Here is a 16,935-nt window from a genome sequence, read left to right as displayed (position 1 = left end):
GTAAAATACTGCAAAATGTCTGTGCCTACTATTACCTTGAGAGTTCTAATTTAGAACAAAGATTAATTTTTCAGTAAGAAAGACCAGAAGACTTATTTAGTAAGGAGGCACTGTTGCCACAGAAAGGAAAGCACACAATGAAACTGAAAAAACAACCCAGTGCTCCTGTTCTAATAGTTCAAGATTTTCCTAATACCAGTAATAGGAAAATTTGATCAGAAAACATTATCTAGTAGAAATCAAAAGAAGTGTAAGACCTTACCAGTTAGTGCAGAAACACTTGTTTCATCAAGTGTCATAGCAGTCTTATACCATTTTAGAGCTTCTTTCACTTTCCCTTGTAAAATCATTTGATAGCCAAGTTCAGTAGCAAATTCTGCATTGTCAGATGCCAAGTCAAAAGCTCTTTGTACTAAGGTTTGTGTATGCTGAAGAATGAGCTGGTTCCGGCCACACTAATGGTAAGAACAATTTTTAAGCCTTGAGCTTTACATAGTTTTCAGATTCAATTAGACAAACACATTGAATATAGCAAGATAAGTAGAGACAACAATATCTCATGTAAGAATAAATTAGTCTGTAGTAGTTCTATAAAAACTGTGACATTAATGTGGGATGGATTCAAACATAAATATACAATACCATACAAAAATGAATAGTTGCTCTGAGTGCTTCCTTACAGCAATTTTTGATAAATGCACAGATTAAAGAAACCTTTACTTTCAAGGTTATGTAATTAACCCTGTCAGTTTCATACAGTACGAAGATGGTTGGTGAACATTTGTGTATTTTCACCGTTTCTCACTTAAAAGGAAGCAGTAAAACCATTTTTGGGATGAGATGGCCTAAACATTGTAATTCATGCTGAATATAAGACTTGAAAAATGTCGTTACCAAGGCGACATGAGTTCATCTATTTCAATTGTCCACAATTTTCTACTTTTTAGTAGACGTTTAACATCTGCCTACCAAAAGCCAGAACAAAACCAGGATATATAGATAGCTGTATGCTGCTTAAAAAAAAAAGCATACTCACTGTTCTACTGAAAGCTAAAGCCATTTTACAGAATAGCTCAGAATTACGTGGTTCTAATCTATCCAGTGCTTTAATCAGGTCTCCCAGTCTTGCTGAAGCCTTGGGAAAAAAAAAGGAATAATATAATAAATACTAGAAAGAACTTAAAAATTAGGACAATCAGTTTTGACTGTAAACTACTCACATTTTTAGTGCATCACTATGCACTAATACTTTGAAATGTAACTTCATAGGTTTTCAGGGTGAGGAGTTAGACTTGAGAATTCCCAAGATAATACTTTGGAATAGTAAAGTGACAGTAAAGCAGACCATGTGTCCTTTATCCATGCTCAAAAAAGGTGACAGGTTTGAGCTAAGCCTGATATAAGACATGTATGCTCAAAAGCAAAGCACTTCCAAGTGCTTTTAACATTAGTTTCTCAAAACACCTTAAGGGGATTTTATGGGCAAACAATAGAGTAAGGTAGACAGTTTTTTTAAAATATGATTTTAGATGCACCTGAAATGTGTAAATCTAACCGGCTGTGAAATTTTTCTCTAGACATAGATCTTAGTTACATGAGACATTTTACTCCAGAATCTTTAGTCAACACTCTACTATGTCCAACAAGGTTCCTTCCTGGATGGCTTCACTGGAGTCAGCAATTCTTACTACTTCTCCATATTTCCCATGACTGTGCATAAGATTTAAATTTAAGGAGGCAATGACTGAGTTCTCTGCAATAATTTAAAATACGTTAAGCAACATAAGTATCTTTTCTTCTAGAACTTGAAAACACCTACAACACAATGAAAACACATCTTTTTTGCTAACTTTCCACTTAAATTACCACAGCACTTTTGTATGATGAGAAAAAATATAGAAAGAATTATTGGTGACAAATTAGATCAACTATTTTAGAACTTCCTGAAAAATGCCACAAGTGTCATACATACAAAACACATGCATATAGCCCTGTGCAAGAAAATGGATCTTCGGAGTAGAATGAAAAGTAGCATAGAATGCTTAGAGCTGAAAAAACCCCACAATAATTGTCAAAAAATGTTAACAAGACACAGGTGTAACAGCTATGACCTGCTTCCAAAAACTTATCACTACAAGACCTTATCATTTCCCTTATTTCAATTAAAAAAATACTTTAAATAATGGAAGGCTTACAAAAACGTATGAATTTATCAAAAAGAGCATTTAAACAAAAAAGATTACTTTGATGATTCAAATCAATATAATTCAGTTAACTGTCCAGAACAGACTTCTGTTTGGCTTGACGCCTGTTCTCTGGAAAGATGGAGATTAAAAATTGTCTTTTCCATGGCATCCAGCAAACACCTCAGCAATAAGCTACAATAGCCACTCAAATCAGAATCGTGAATATACCTCCTGCAGATTGCTGCAGCAAGGGACAAGCCAAAGCATATGAGAACATATAAAGAAGACAGCCTTTGTAGGAACTAGATGCCACATACACTATATTGTGCTCAACATTCTGCTAATAAAAAGACTCACCTCAGATATATTTCCTTCCCTGCACAGATGATGCAGGGCCTCCATTCTCATGGCTTCTAAATTGAGGGGATCTTTTTGCAATAGTCTAAAGCCAAACAAAAGGTGAATGCAAAGAAACCAAACCAAATGCTTGCTCAATCATCTATTTTATTCTAAAACAGGAATAGAGTAACTTGTATTTCACAGTCATTTTGTATCATGGATCTCAACTGAAAGCACAGCACTTATTTCATGCCTATCTCAAGATCCTCTTCCAGCCAAAACAGACTCAAGTATTGACGTAGCATCCTCACAGAATTGCAAAGCTGGGTTCTAATAAAACTTAATTTACTTGAAATTTATTTTAAAAAAACTGATGCAACTAATTCAGATTCATTAACAATGAATGGAAACCTATCTACATTTGTTTCAAAGCGTCCTTAGGGTGTAAATCTGTCAAGAAAATAACTTAGTGGTGTGCCACTTCATACTCAACCTATGTGCCGTTTCAATTGTCTGCTCCCAGTCCTGCAAGGCAAGTTGTAGCTTCATTTTCTTTATGAAAGCAGGAATGAAGTTTGGGAAGATTGCAATTATCTGGTTCACAATTTCCAGAGCTCCTGAATAATTCTGTCGGACCTCAAAATACTGCGCCTAATGGGAGGAAGAGAAGCCGTATCAAGAGCCTGTACACTCCTGGAGAAGATTCAAAAGTTCTTTCATACAGAAACCAGGAAAAAGAGCTAGAGAGACAAAACTCTTTCCTGAAGTAATAGTTTTATCTGAGTATCAACCACAATTAGACATATTTGCAACAACCAAACAGTACAGGATGATGTGTAAAGCCTGGTGTGTGTGGTAAGTGCTCTGTAACAACGGTGTTTACAACTTACCAGTCAGTTGCAACGAAGAAAAAGACAGACATAACTGAAGAGTAAAACTGTTTTATTAGGTTGCAAATATCCTTGTATGAAGTATACCACAATTTTAGGATATTTAACACAACCCACTGATGAAACATTTATTCAACCTCTGAGATACATACCAAAAATCCACACTCCGAAGGTAACAGTAATGAAATTTACAGGGTACTCCAAATACCAGACTTTCAGAAGAAGCCTGTATTGCTTTGATGCGTTGAATTTATTTACCATATTCCAGGTGACTGTATGTGTGATGTTTAATTTCATCTTTTTAAGACAGAAATAATCCAAACACAGTAGTTTCTGAGTTAATTTCTTAAGCCCTAGTGAGATTCATGTCTGTCTAAACCCTAATTACAGTAACTACATTTGACATATACTCTTAATCTAATCCAGTGGTCCATGTGCAGCCAAGCACACACCTAACCAAATACCATTGTGCACACTCTCCTGAACCTCCTTCTTCTAATATTAATTAACATAACATGACTTTTTTTTATATTCTAAAGCTAAATGTAGAAAAAATTGTTCAATGAGTAACAATGTCTGTGATATTCTAAGTAATATGCTCTGAAACAGAAAATGTGAAAAAAACAATTCATGCCACTCCTTTAATGAAATATAATCATTGATGATTGCATGAACACAAATGAACTCACGAAAAAATTAATGACAACTTAAACATAATGTTAACGGTATTAAAAAAAAAAAAAAAAATCACACTGCAGTGTTTAAGTGTTACATCTTGGGCCACAGCAATTCTGTAAAGTGCAAAGGTATTCTATGTGAAAAGGAAGAGACCACACATTATTACTTTTTCAAACGATTTGAAACTCTTTTTGTACATATAAATACATGAATAGAAAGGTTTTTTTGTATGCATAGCAAAATCATAACCACAGTACACATTTAGATTGACTGAATTTAACCTATACCTTTCTTTTTACATTGGTGTCTAAAGAACCCTAATGTACCTACAGGGTCTGAGCTGTATCTCTGTTCCTTGGACAAGCTCATTATGCACTACTCTTCTCTGCATCTCTCCAATCACTCTACAAGGCTAAAATGACATTTAGGAAAAGCTGAAATAATGAAGTAAACTTACTTTACCAAGCAGTGCAAAAACATCATTGCCTTCCTGCAGTGCTTCATCAAAGTATTTCAGAGCTTTTTTAATGTGAGTTTCTTTCCCACAGGTGAGATCAAGCCATGCTTTCAAAATTAAGCCCTGTTAACAAAATACAAATTGGAATTCTTTGCTAACTAGGTAATAGAAAATTATACCAGATACAATAAGTAGAAATAACCTAAATAAAGGAATTTGATTATCTATTTTAACTACTTCACAGACATAATCAGTCTATAACCTAACACTTTAGCAATTTATTCCAGAGTTAAATTAATCAAATAGTACATTTTCTTATAGAATTAAAATGGCACCAAACAAGTCTAACAAGCACATCAGTAGAACAAAACCTTACAGATGTGATCACATTAGAAGTATTTTCTTCAAACATTTCAGCACAATGTTTTCTTAAGATTTCGTTTACATGAGATACTGAGAAACATACTGGTGCTGAAAAAAGTGAGAAGCTTGAAGTTTTTGTTCTACTTTTATATTAAAAAGAAAAACCTGTATGTGAAAGGCAAAATTCATATTTCTCAAATCCTCAAAAGTGTTATTAAAAGAACACTCAAACTTTTAAAAAGTAGAAATGTGTCCTTTCATTGAAGAACTTACTACTCATAATGAATGAAATTTATTTATCTTATGTGTTCCAAACATTAATTATAGCTTAAGTAAATAAAATATATTTTGAAGTGCTGAATTATTTAATCAAATTACAACTGGCATCAAAAGAAAAACTTTAAATATAAAATATCACTAGCTCTCTTAGAACATAAAGAAATGGGTCCTGTATTTAAAACTCAAAGTTTAGTAGAAGAGCCATATTTTGTAATTGCTAACAGAGTCATGATTTTTGTTATGCAATAGAAACTCAAGCATTTTTTTAAAGAAAGGCAGGTGTTGTACATTTATGCCAGGAATACATAAACTATCTTATCAAAGTAAGAGTATACTAAACAAATCCTATTTCACCAAGTTTAAACACTCTGAATCACCTCTCAAAAAATCTGAGGCAAACATCTAAACATAATTTCGTAATACCAAACTAGAAAAAGAGCTAACCATAAGTGAACTTAAAAAAAAAAAAAATCTATCTATTTAAATACTAATGTACTTTTTCTTTACTATGCATGTGTCTGAAAAAAAATTAATTACTTCAGCTGGAAATATTTCAGACTAAGCAACGTACCCAGACAAAATTTCCTAAGAATAAAAACAAGCAAACAAAATCAAACTATTACTGTTTGAATAGGCAAAGTCATAAACACTGCCATTTCACCAAAATGACCTATCCTTAGCCTTTTTAAGAACTCCCATATTATTGCTTTGTGATGTCCTTAATTATTTCTTTATGAATTTAAGTTACTTCTACATTAGTATAAATTAGCCAATAAATTAGTTCTTATTTAAAATAACTACCAATTTAAATTAATAATCATTGTTAATTAAAGCTAAGCCATTACCTAAATCATACTTTCAGAAACTAATGTTTAGAATAGTTGCAGATTTCTAACTCATGTAATAGATCAAACATAAAACTATAAATTACAAATTGAAGAATGTACTGAACCACACATTGGAACATTTTTGTTTGATATTACTGTACAATTATGCATACAATGTTAATAGCTCTGCTTCAAAGATGGTTAACTACAAAAAATAAGCCAATTTTTTTATGCTTCTCTCCTTGAATTGAAGCTGATACTTCCTTTTAAAAAAATAATACAGTAAGATTTCAGAAACCTCTTTAGAGATTCAAGATTTTAATGAATTGCAATATCTGTATATAACTGCCAAGACAATGCCATATATAACACTTATTTCAGTAAAACCCCAGGCAAATTTTGCCTTTAATAACAGCTGAAAATTTATATCCCAAATCCTCCGTGTATTTGTGAGCCTTCAGATCCAGACGTCTCCCTCTAGTGACACTATCATGCTTATTTTTTTGCTAGGAATTATGAGGCTTGGTATGAAATAGCAATACTGGCTTAACTGTATATTATTTTCATTGATTGATTTTCATTTATTAAACCATTATTTATTATTTACTAAGTGACAATGCATATTAGTCAACAAAAAATCATTATGGGAATTCACTCAGCTGTGTCGAATGAATTTAGGACAGTTAAGAAGGAAAATACTAGAACACAAAATAGTTTCAGTTACCTTCCAGACAGCATTAATGCCGTAAGTCTAGCTTCACAGTATGAATTGTCCTATTTCTTTTATATTGAAGAAAGGTAAAAACCAGTTACCTCTTTACCACCACCAGAAACTTTGATCATTCTATCAACATATTCACGGGCTTTGTCCTCACGACCAAGATGCCACAAAAACAAGCCGGCATAGTACAGAGCCTGCTGTCCTGCTGTTTTACGCTGTTCCTTCAGCCTTGCATCCAACTCTAGAATAGCATCTCGATCTGAAAAGGTTTTGTTCAGAGTTCTTGTTGATAGCCTCTCAAAACAGTATAAAAGAGCAGCATATAAGCCCAGGGCTCCAAAAGTAAACACTGTTTTCTGTACTGTACACTGATAAGCATGCAGGCAATCCCACCCAATTAGTAATATTTATCAGGTACAGCTGGAAAACGCAGGAGAGGGTTCCCAATGACACAGCTGATGAGGAGGTCCCAGAAGTGGGCAAGTCCCAGATGACTGGTGGTTAGTCAACATGATGTCCACCTAGAAGAAGGGCAGGAAGGAAGATGTGGGAAACTAGAGGCCCGTCAACCTGACCTTGGTGCCAGGGAAGATCATGGACCAGATTATTGAGTGCCATCACACAGCACCTACAGGACACCCCAGGGGATCAGGCCCAGCCAGGCACTGGGAAAGGCAGGCCCTGCCTGGCCAACTCATCTCCTGCTCTGGTAGTGGTGACCCACCTAATGAATGAGGGAAAGGCTCTCACTCTCAGAAAGTCTCGAGATGCACAATAATTTTGCTGTCCTGCAGTATTAAACCTCAGGGACTCAAAATAAGAGTGATGCCATTCGTCAGAACTGTTTCACATTAAATTCTTTAACAAACTGTCAGCAGCAGCTATAAATGTGCACAATGAGAAAGATACTGCAGCAACACTTTAAGGACCACTCAATGCACCTGATAAATCAACTCTTACTTTTGAGAATGTAACTCTTAACAAAATCATCTCAGCTTTTACGTTGGAGAAAGGAATGCCAAAATTCACAAAATTCTTTTCTTCATAACTTGAAAGATAGAAATGGCATGGCTTTAAAGACATTTCAAGTTGCAGCTCTGCTCAAAAGTACCAGTACCAGACATGTGTGAACAACAATCACATGAAGCCTGACTCAATTTTTTTTTCCTTTAAAATTTTTCATCATGGCTGATAAGTCAGATTTTGTGTGTGGGTGTGTGTGTTTTATTTTAATATTCACTCTTATGCTTCAGAGTTTTGTGGTTTGGTATTTTTATTTACAATCTTGGTAAGCACACTCAATTCAGTAACAGATCTTATGCCAAATGCAAAGCCGGAGTAAACCTTTTTAACTTCGGCAGAATTAGCCTACAACTCTCAGGCCTTCACACAGAGCTGTTTAAAACATGAAACAGCATGTCTTAATAGGCATACCTGGATTAGGGCTCTTTTTATGGGCATAAATCAGAGCCATCATTGTACAAAGTGAAACTTCCTGTTTGTTTTTAATAGACTCCAACTGTCGAATACTTTCTTGGACATCACCTAGTAAAAAAAAAGCACAGAATAAGCTATCACACTTCTCAAGACAAAGAATATAATCATCAAACATCAATCTGACTTAAATTTTCCCTTCTATTTTTTCATCCCTGCTTTTGTTCATTATGCATATATCCACTTTCACTTGTTTGTGCAAGTCTTTCAACCAGAAAGAAATCAGCATCTCAATGCGAAGAACTTGAATTATGTACTAATTCTGCCAACTGTCAGAAAGATGAAAATCACATTTATTGTTTTATACACAGCATTGAGCAGCTCTTTTTTCTCCTGTTTCTTTATATAACCAGGATTTTTGCCTTGTTTGTGTGAATATTTTGAGTATTAGCAAAATAAACAGTATCTTGAAAGATAACAGGATTCTTACATAAAAGCATCTGGGAGTTTGGGAACAGACACACTACCTCAAAACCAGCACACCCTGCTAGACTTGCCTCAGCCCTCCCCCATGTTGGATTACTTGTTAATATTTCTGAGATCCTTGGAATATACATGTCGCTAAATAAACAGTGTAATTTACACTAAGATCTCCCCACTAGAGATGAGCTGTCAGTTTCCCTGAGACAGCATACAACAAAATTAACACAGCTGCTTTGAAGGGAAGAGCTGTTAGCTGGGAGACATCAGTGAGTTTCTGATCAAATGCAACACGCGTTTGGGCAGGGCTCAAATTCCCTCCAAGGAACCCATTTACCTGTCTCATGTTCATGAAACCATGAAAAAGAAAAATACTTGTTTCTTTCACTTTGGTAAGATACTGTCTAGATCACTTTCATTCAAACTGGGGAGGAGCGGTGACAGAGGGTAACACACTGGTAATTTACTCAACACGGAATACATTGACACTCCCTAACATCGCTTTTCCCTGCGCAGCGGGCTAAGGGCTGAGTCTGGGGAGGCAAGGCAGGGAAGCCCAGTGTCTGGGGAGGAGCGGCCACCGTTACCTGCTCTCAGCGCGCCGTAGGCCCGGTAGAAGAGGAGCACGGGGTCCGCGCCCAGCCGTGCCAGCGCCTCGTCCGCCGCGGCCCGGGCGTGCTGGAAGAGCCCCTCCTGGCAGTAGTAATTGAGCAGCGCCTGTGGGGAAGCGGCCGCGGGTCACCGGTGCCAACGCTTCGCCCCGGGACGGTTCCGGGGACACCGCGCCCAGAACCCGACCCGTCCCGCCCCAGCCCGGCCGGCCGCACTCCTGCCCGGCACCCCCGGCCGCCCCTTCCCCTCCCCTCCCGTCCCCTCCCCTCCCTCCTCTCTCCTTCCCAGCTGCTCCCTCCCTCCGCCGGGGCACCCACCTGCTGCACCTCAGCGTCCATCGTCGCTACCCAACGCCACTGCGGGGGGGCTCCGGAAGGGGGAGGACAGCGCCGCGCCATTGGCTTGGGCGGGAAGGAGGCGGGAGAGACACGGGAAGGAATCCTGTAGGAAAGCGGCGGGGCGGGACCGCAGGGCGGGCCTGAGGCAGCGGGATGGCGGCTCCCGGCGCCGTGGCGCCCCCTGCCGGCCACCTGGCGGGCGGCTGTGCTTGGGGGCGCTCACGGGCGGAATGGCGAATGAGAGCTTTGGGAATGTGTTTATTTCCTTGCTTTTCTCGGCTGAACGTACGACTAAGTGGCCCACATTCCATACGTTTCATAATGTAACTGAGCGCTTCAATTTATGTGACACTTCTCTGAGAAGTACGATAGCAATAGGGTCACATCAGATAGAGAAACTTCATTTCTTCTTCCCCCTTTCTTTCCTCCTGGAGAATTAGAGTTGCAAAGACTAGTAAAATTCAGGTTTTCCTGTGGAAGTGAGAGCATTCTCAGCCATAATTTCTAGCCACCAGAAATAAAGGTTACAAAGAGCATTCCTTTGGAATGGGAGTGCAGTCCATTCAGGAAAGCTGGCGGTGATGGCACCAAGTACAAGGAGGAGAGCCCAACCTGCACGGAGTTTGTAGGAGAAGCTGCTTGGCTCTTCTGGCAGAGTGCTCACAGTGACCTCCCCTAGCAAATCCATCACTCACGGGCTTCTGTCCCAGCTTCTCATGCCCAGCACCTGGAGGTGCCCAAGAAGCACTGTGCAATAAGCATGCTTGTGTTCCTTGTTGGCCAAGACAATCCTCTGAATGTCCTGCCGTGTGTAAGTTCTGCTTGACTTGTTCTTCAACATTTAGGCCTCTGTAACATTTAAAACCTAATAGAGGTACGAGAAATAAGTTGGAGGTTTTTACATACTTTTTAAGGTAACCCTTTAAGACGTCTTTTGTCCACATATTAATCTGAAAAATACTTATCTTTTCACTTTTATACTTAGGCATTTTTAATAGACTCCAACTGTCAAACACTTTCTTGGACATCACCTAGTGAATGTCAAATACTTTCTTGGACATCACTTTAATCGAAGTTGTAGACCTCATTTTTCATAATGTATTTCACAACAATTTTACAGAGAAAAATGTCCCTCCCCTGAAAAATTTGTGATGAATTTCAGGGAAAATGCTATGAAATTTTATTTCTGCATTAGCCACTAAGCAAGCATACAGACTACAACTGCTCACCAACTGGTTTCGTATTAAGTTCAGTATTCACCTATGAGCGTTTTTGTTATAAGTTGTAGGGGAATGCAATATACAATTATGTAAACATGTAAAATTAATATTTCCAGAAATTCACTGAAGCAATTGATAAAGAATAAGGAACAGGCCCACTTTCCAGATGCATTTGTTTTTCCCCTATCAGTACCCACAAATGGTTGCATCTAGGAAGGGAGTGCTTCCAGAGGGACTTTTAAATTCCTGAGGAAAAGACCAATGATTTATTCATTCCAACGCCATTTCACCTTTTTCAGAAATGCACTCAAATGTGAGATGCTCTGTAGCCTGTTTGTGAGCAGCACCCAGCAAGAATAAACTGGCTCTCCATCCAGGCTGAGGAATGTCATGGATCTAGTACTATTTTCTGTCCTCATTTTGTCCTTGTAAACTCTTGAATGCTCAGTTCTCATTTCTGTGACTGCTCTGAGCCTCCTGGGACACACAGAGGGCAGCTCTGGTATTCGATGGCTGTGCAGCCCACTGCATAGAGCTGCTGCATGAAGGCACCCAGGGCAGAACTATTGATACATGCAGAAGCATCATGCTCACTGTCTAACACACATTAAATAAGAAATTCTTAATTAGTAACTAACAAGCAAGTCCCAATGATTTTCTTACATGGAAGAACAGTATAGCTGTTGTAAAGGTTTTCAGTATCCTCTCATTCTGTGGTTTAAAAGCATTCTCTTTTAATATTAATGTTAGATAATAAACACAAAAGGAACGTACAATAAAAAATGTAATCTTTATTATTTTGACGCATTAATAATGTTCTTTAGCATAAGTTAGGGTAATAGCATTTTCCTGCATGCAGTTCACTAATACAGATTTAGTCCATAATTTTAATAAAAGTAATCTATATTTAATTTTCCTGTGTAAGAAACATAAAATGTCCTGATGGATTGGATTATTCAATTTTGCTACTTTCTCTGTGAAAAAATATCGTGGACCCTAGATAACATTTAGAACTGTTCTAGTACAGCATGAATGGAAAAAAAAGTGAGTAAATATGAGAAAAGATTCAGGATTCTCTGAAAGAAAGGTTGTATCTGAAAACTTATGATGCAGGCACTGCTTAGACATTCAATTTGAACTTTAGACCATTTCCCAACTGAAAAAAAAACCCCAAAAACATAGCTTTTTAGAAGCAAATTATTAACTTATTTCGCAGAAATTATTTATATGTTGGCAAATACTGTAAAAAATAAGATCCTACAGTTATCCATTCACTTAGTTATATCTTGTTCTCTGGAGTTCTTCTGTGAAAAAGTGCTATGGACTGAAAGTAACAAAAATGTTGTGACATCAACCTGAAGATAAAATTCAGTTCTTGTTTTATGTACATAATGCTGAAAAATAAAATAAAATGATTTTTACAGTATTTATATTTGCTTATAAAATCCTAACATTATTTTCAACAGGTCTAGTAGTTTTCAACATTTGTACAGTTTGGATATACACTATATGCTTTTCACTGAAAATTCAGAAATGTAAAACAAATAAGCTCCTAAATAGCTGCAAAATATTGCTTAATGGTATGGAGAAATGAGGTCTTTTTGAGTACTTTATTTCATTTAGCTCTGATGTATGGCTTCCCATGATTAAGAATCCTGGACAGTTAAAGGAATAGCAGCATAGGCAATATAAACATGCACTGATTGCATCCAAACTATCTATAATGGTAGATAATACATAATTTTACCTGTTGAATGCTTGCACACTACACTTATTGTGGTACATATTTGATGCAATAAATGTGCTAAAGTCATTATCTGTTTGCTCAAACATGCACCACAGGTTAAAAATTATTTACATAGCAGAGGGCTTTTCATTAACGTGTACAACATCAACCTTACTGAGGGCTGAAGATGGCTAAACAATACTGCAGGATAAAGCAGAACAACTTTACAGAGGGCTCTTTTTGATCAATTTGGTGGGCTGAGGCAGATTCATTTAGTATTTGTATGCAGAAAGACATTTGACAAAGACAAAATCTGTGACTCCAGACCTAGGAGGAAGTTTGCATCTTCTGAAACTTAATGGCCTGTGCAAAAAGTAAACCATGTTTACTATTCTTGTGAGTTGTAGAGGACTTTACAGGCATACTAAGACTTGTTTGAACATGATACAACATGAATACATTAATTAAGCACCTCAAAATCTGTTATTCCTTTCCAGAAACACTGTGCTAAAAAAAACTGTTGTTCTTTATGACTTAATGTTATTTTCATGCATGATCTATAAGTGCAGCATGCCTTCATGCAAATAATTTCTGTGTGTGTATTAGTTGTATAATAGAACACCTGGCCCTTGTACCTGTAAAGGTGTACTTAATTCCCTGCCCCAACAGAAGCCCCATTTACAAAAATAGTCACATATAATAAACAACATATGAATAAAAACAAGATGAATCCACCAACACAGATTTTGTAAAAATATGAAGTATGTGGCAGTTGAAATGCAAACAGTGGATACAGTTACCATATTGTTTTATGCTAAACACACAAATACTTGGTTTCACACCCCTTTAACTGGTCCCTACAGTCTGTGTAGCCATTTTTTCTCTCCTCTTCAGCAGTGTCAGCTGGTAGTGAGAACAGTAACCTCCTGTCAAGGTTGTTTCTTCTTATCACAGTCACAGTCACTGACAAGGGGTCACTGTCTTTTAATAGGCACTGACCTTTAATGTACAGTATATTTGTAAAAATTGTCAGTTTGGCATAGACCTCCTTCAGGAGTCCTGTTGACACAGACACAGACTATGAACTACTTTGCACATCTATGATTTTGCTTGCTATTTGCTCTTATTTCTGACCATCTTTATCTTCCTTTTCATGCTTTTCTTTGACTGGCCTTATTACACGATCATAAGAAGGTGGACAAACTGCTGTTGATGCGGTTATATCTGTTTTCTCTGTAAATGAGTTTTCATTTAATTTGTCAATAAGGATTTCATCTTTCATACCCTGACCAGCCCCACCTTCAGTTTTATTTTTGTTATAGATAAAGGAAGCTTGTTTTACTGTTCGTTTTAAAAGGTGACGTCTATAAGCACGCTGAATGATGACAGCAGACACCTCCTCCTGCTTTCGTTTCAGTGTGGTTGTAATTGGTTCATAGGAAGCTTTAGAGGGATTGGATGCCATAAATCGATCTTCCATCTGTATTCTGAGGGCATCCATCTCCCCACTTTCCCCCAATACACGCTTTGTGAAAGCAAACAAGATGTCAAGGCAGTGAATTCTGTCACCGCTCACCATGGGCAGGTCCATTGCAATAAGCTGGACTTTGTTTGGTTTGGGTAGATGAAGAGGAGGCTCAAGTGCTGCTGCAAAATCAGACAATTTCTCAAATTCCATGAATTGTGTTGCATCAGGATCAAACTTCTCCCAAACCTCATAGAACATCTCAAAGTCATCCTCACTCAAGGGTTCAGCGCTTTCTTCAGTAGCAACACCAAAGTTCTCCAAAATCACAGCAATGTACATGTTCACCACTACCAGAAAGGATATGATAATGTAGCTGACAAAGAAGAAAATCCCAACAGAAGGGTTGCCACAGTCACCTTTCACAGAGCTCCCCGGATGAGCCTTGTTAGGGTCACAGTCTGGCTCCCCACTGTTCAGAATTGGGGCCAGCAAACCGTCCCAGCCAGCGGACGTGGTGATCTGAAACAGGCAGATCATGCTGTTGCCAAACGTTTCAAAGTTGAACATGTCATCAATCCCAGCTTCTCTCTTGACATAGGCAAAGTTGGACATGCCAAATATGGCGTAGATGAACATGACCAGGAAAAGCAGCAGCCCAATGTTGAACAAAGCAGGAAGAGACATCATCAAAGCAAAAAGCAGAGTGCGGATTCCCTTAGCGCCTTTAATGAGGCGCAGGATTCGACCGATTCTGGCAAGCCGGATGACTCTGAATAGTGTGGGAGATACAAAGTACTTCTCAATCATCTCAGCCAAAAACATTCCTAAAAAAGAAAAAAAAGAAAAAAAAATCAAGGTACATCTCCGTTTATTCTCTGTATTGCAACAGAAATTTAGAAACAAAGTTTTATAACTGGCACTTTTATGTAGCAGTTAAAGATATTCTGTAGATTACACTTGCATAAGTTCTGTTTTAGCAGTTATAGGTAATATTTGCAGGTGCAATAACTGTTGGATGATTATAACAGTTTAGATGGTTGGTTTAGCCAAGTTACAAGTTAAAATATAGAATTGAATGACTTGGCTGTAAATCTTGCAATGGCAAAAGCTCACCATATAGCTCTATTCAAGTAAAAGTTCACCTCCTATTCATTTTACCTTCTTTTTTGTTTAATTGGCAAGACTTACCTACTATAGAGAGAATGACAACTACAAAATCAAAAATGTTCCAGCCTATAGTGAAGTAGTAATGGCGAAGTGAAATTAATTTCAGGACACATTCTCCAGTGAAAAGGACAATGAACACGAGGTTTATCCAGTATAAAATATTTTCCATTTCTTTGCTCTGGTCATCTGTTTCTACCATCATGGTAACCATGTTAAGACAAATAAGAATCATGATGCTGATGTCAAATACTTGCTGTGTCACAAAATCAAAAACCATGCCTTGGAATTTATTCTGAGGAAGAAAGAAAAAAAGAGACATCCAATACAATCTGTAATTTGTTTCCTTTTCCTGTTAGAAGAAGAAAGCAGAAAAACACATGCAGTAAGGCTTAAATAAAATTGCAACTAGTGGTCATGAGTACTCAAATACAACAACTTAGTTTAGCATCCTGTATTGCATATTCATATGTAAAATAGTTTTAAGTGAAAATTAATTTTTTGTTTTATTTTTATTTTCCATTTCTGCTGACTAATGCCCTGGTTACTGTTAATTTTCAATTGGCATATTTCTGCTCTCCTTGTATCAATAAAAACTCTTTGTAAATAACTATTTGTCTGATGTGTATAAATAATTTTACCCCTGGTCTTGGTATAGGTTTTTGTGGTTTTTTGGATCCCAGCTTTTTCATTGCATTGTAGTATTTCTTCTGCTCTTCTGTCATAAATATGTCTTGACCTCCAAAGTAAAAACATGAAATCAGAACTGGTTATAATCACATTTATAAGCAGTGCTGAAACAAACTCTTAAAGAAATATGATTGAGTCATGCAAAAATCAAGAAGTCTAAAAGAAGACTAAATTGGGGAAAATCTCTTAGATATCAAATGCAGCTGTCTACAATCTAAGCATTTAGTCTGTATCCAGTACTGTATCTCTCAAAAAAAATTTAAAAAAGAAATGCAAGCAACATTTTGTTACAGTTATTTTTCTGGAACTTCAAGAAATAATTTCCAGTACCTCTCTTCTTTTATAGGAAGAGATACGGTAAATAGTATTTGAGATAAATTCAGATAGTCTGGGCTGCTCAATAGTGTCACTTCTGAACTGTGATTTTAGTGAAACAAAGAAAAAAGACAAAGTCAGGTTTTCAGTACACGAATGTGCTTTAGGTATCTCTAGTTTAGCAATCCCATGAGCATTGGGGCCCAATGTCTTCAAGGTTCTTGAGAAGATGGATTATCAGACTTTGGAGAAATGGAGAAATTTAGCTGAAGATTGAAGCACCCTTGGTGCTATTAACGGCAAAAGGCTCTCTGTAAAATAATTTTGATTAGTTCTGTGTTCAATGAAGTTCTGTTTAGCAAAAGCATGAACCTGCCTTTGTAGGGTGACAGTGAAGATAAAGAAGGAATTATGGGTCTTTCATATTTCTAATCAAAATCCATAGTAACCTTGTTTTAGAGATAGCTTGAATGAAAACCTATGAGTCTTCCCATACCTCTTGAAAATTTTTTCTTGATAAGAGATACTTGCAGACATCTAATTCCAGGAGTGCCAATGCACACATAGAACTGGATACAGCCATTTGTGCATGAGTGTGTGGGAAGCTTGAAGATGTGGGAATGCATGGACCATAAGCTGGACATATACCTCTTTATTTCTACATTTATACCATCCAAAAATCTTTCTCATTATTAATAAACCCAGAGAAAGTGATGCAGTCCAGTAAAGTCAAAGTAAACTAGTAATT

The 16,935-nt window shown here is 37.1% G+C and overlaps 2 protein-coding genes across 9 annotated transcripts in view; both read right to left on the bottom strand.

Annotated features, from left to right (window-relative positions):
- The window catches only part of TTC21B (tetratricopeptide repeat domain 21B), a 33,288-nt gene extending 23,624 nt beyond the window's left edge, over positions 1 to 9,664 (bottom strand). The window contains exons 1-9 of one of the 2 annotated variants that reach the window (XM_014880866.2): positions 9,584 to 9,664; positions 9,242 to 9,371; positions 8,175 to 8,285; positions 6,833 to 6,999; positions 4,551 to 4,673; positions 3,019 to 3,176; positions 2,544 to 2,628; positions 1,037 to 1,135; positions 263 to 455 (exon numbers count right to left, since the gene is read on the bottom strand). In XM_014880866.2, coding sequence (XP_014736352.2) covers positions 263 to 455; positions 1,037 to 1,135; positions 2,544 to 2,628; positions 3,019 to 3,176; positions 4,551 to 4,673; positions 6,833 to 6,999; positions 8,175 to 8,285; positions 9,242 to 9,371; positions 9,584 to 9,664 — 1,147 coding nt within the window. The remainder of the gene's footprint in view (positions 1 to 262; positions 456 to 1,036; positions 1,136 to 2,543; positions 2,629 to 3,018; positions 3,177 to 4,550; positions 4,674 to 6,832; positions 7,000 to 8,174; positions 8,286 to 9,241; positions 9,372 to 9,583) is intronic. The other variant, XM_088168112.1, reaches the window with a different exon arrangement.
- Positions 9,665 to 11,595: 1,931 nt separating this feature from the next.
- LOC106855884 (sodium channel protein type 1 subunit alpha) overlaps positions 11,596 to 16,935 on the bottom strand; it is an 88,965-nt gene continuing 83,625 nt past the window's right edge. For all 7 annotated transcript variants that reach the window (XM_088168099.1, XM_088168098.1, XM_088168097.1 and 4 more), the window contains 3 exons: positions 15,824 to 15,928; positions 15,207 to 15,477; positions 11,596 to 14,842 (listed from right to left, as the gene is read on the bottom strand). In XM_088168099.1, the coding sequence (XP_088024225.1) occupies positions 13,674 to 14,842; positions 15,207 to 15,477; positions 15,824 to 15,928 (1,545 nt within the window). In that variant the 3' untranslated portion in view covers positions 11,596 to 13,673. The remainder of the gene's footprint in view (positions 14,843 to 15,206; positions 15,478 to 15,823; positions 15,929 to 16,935) is intronic.

Source organism: Sturnus vulgaris, chromosome 7 (assembly GCF_052056855.1).
Source record: "Sturnus vulgaris isolate bStuVul1 chromosome 7, bStuVul1.hap1, whole genome shotgun sequence".
NCBI lineage: Eukaryota > Metazoa > Chordata > Aves > Passeriformes > Sturnidae > Sturnus > Sturnus vulgaris.
Note: the sequence above shows the minus strand (reverse complement) of the source record. Positions and strands in the feature narration are given on the sequence as shown.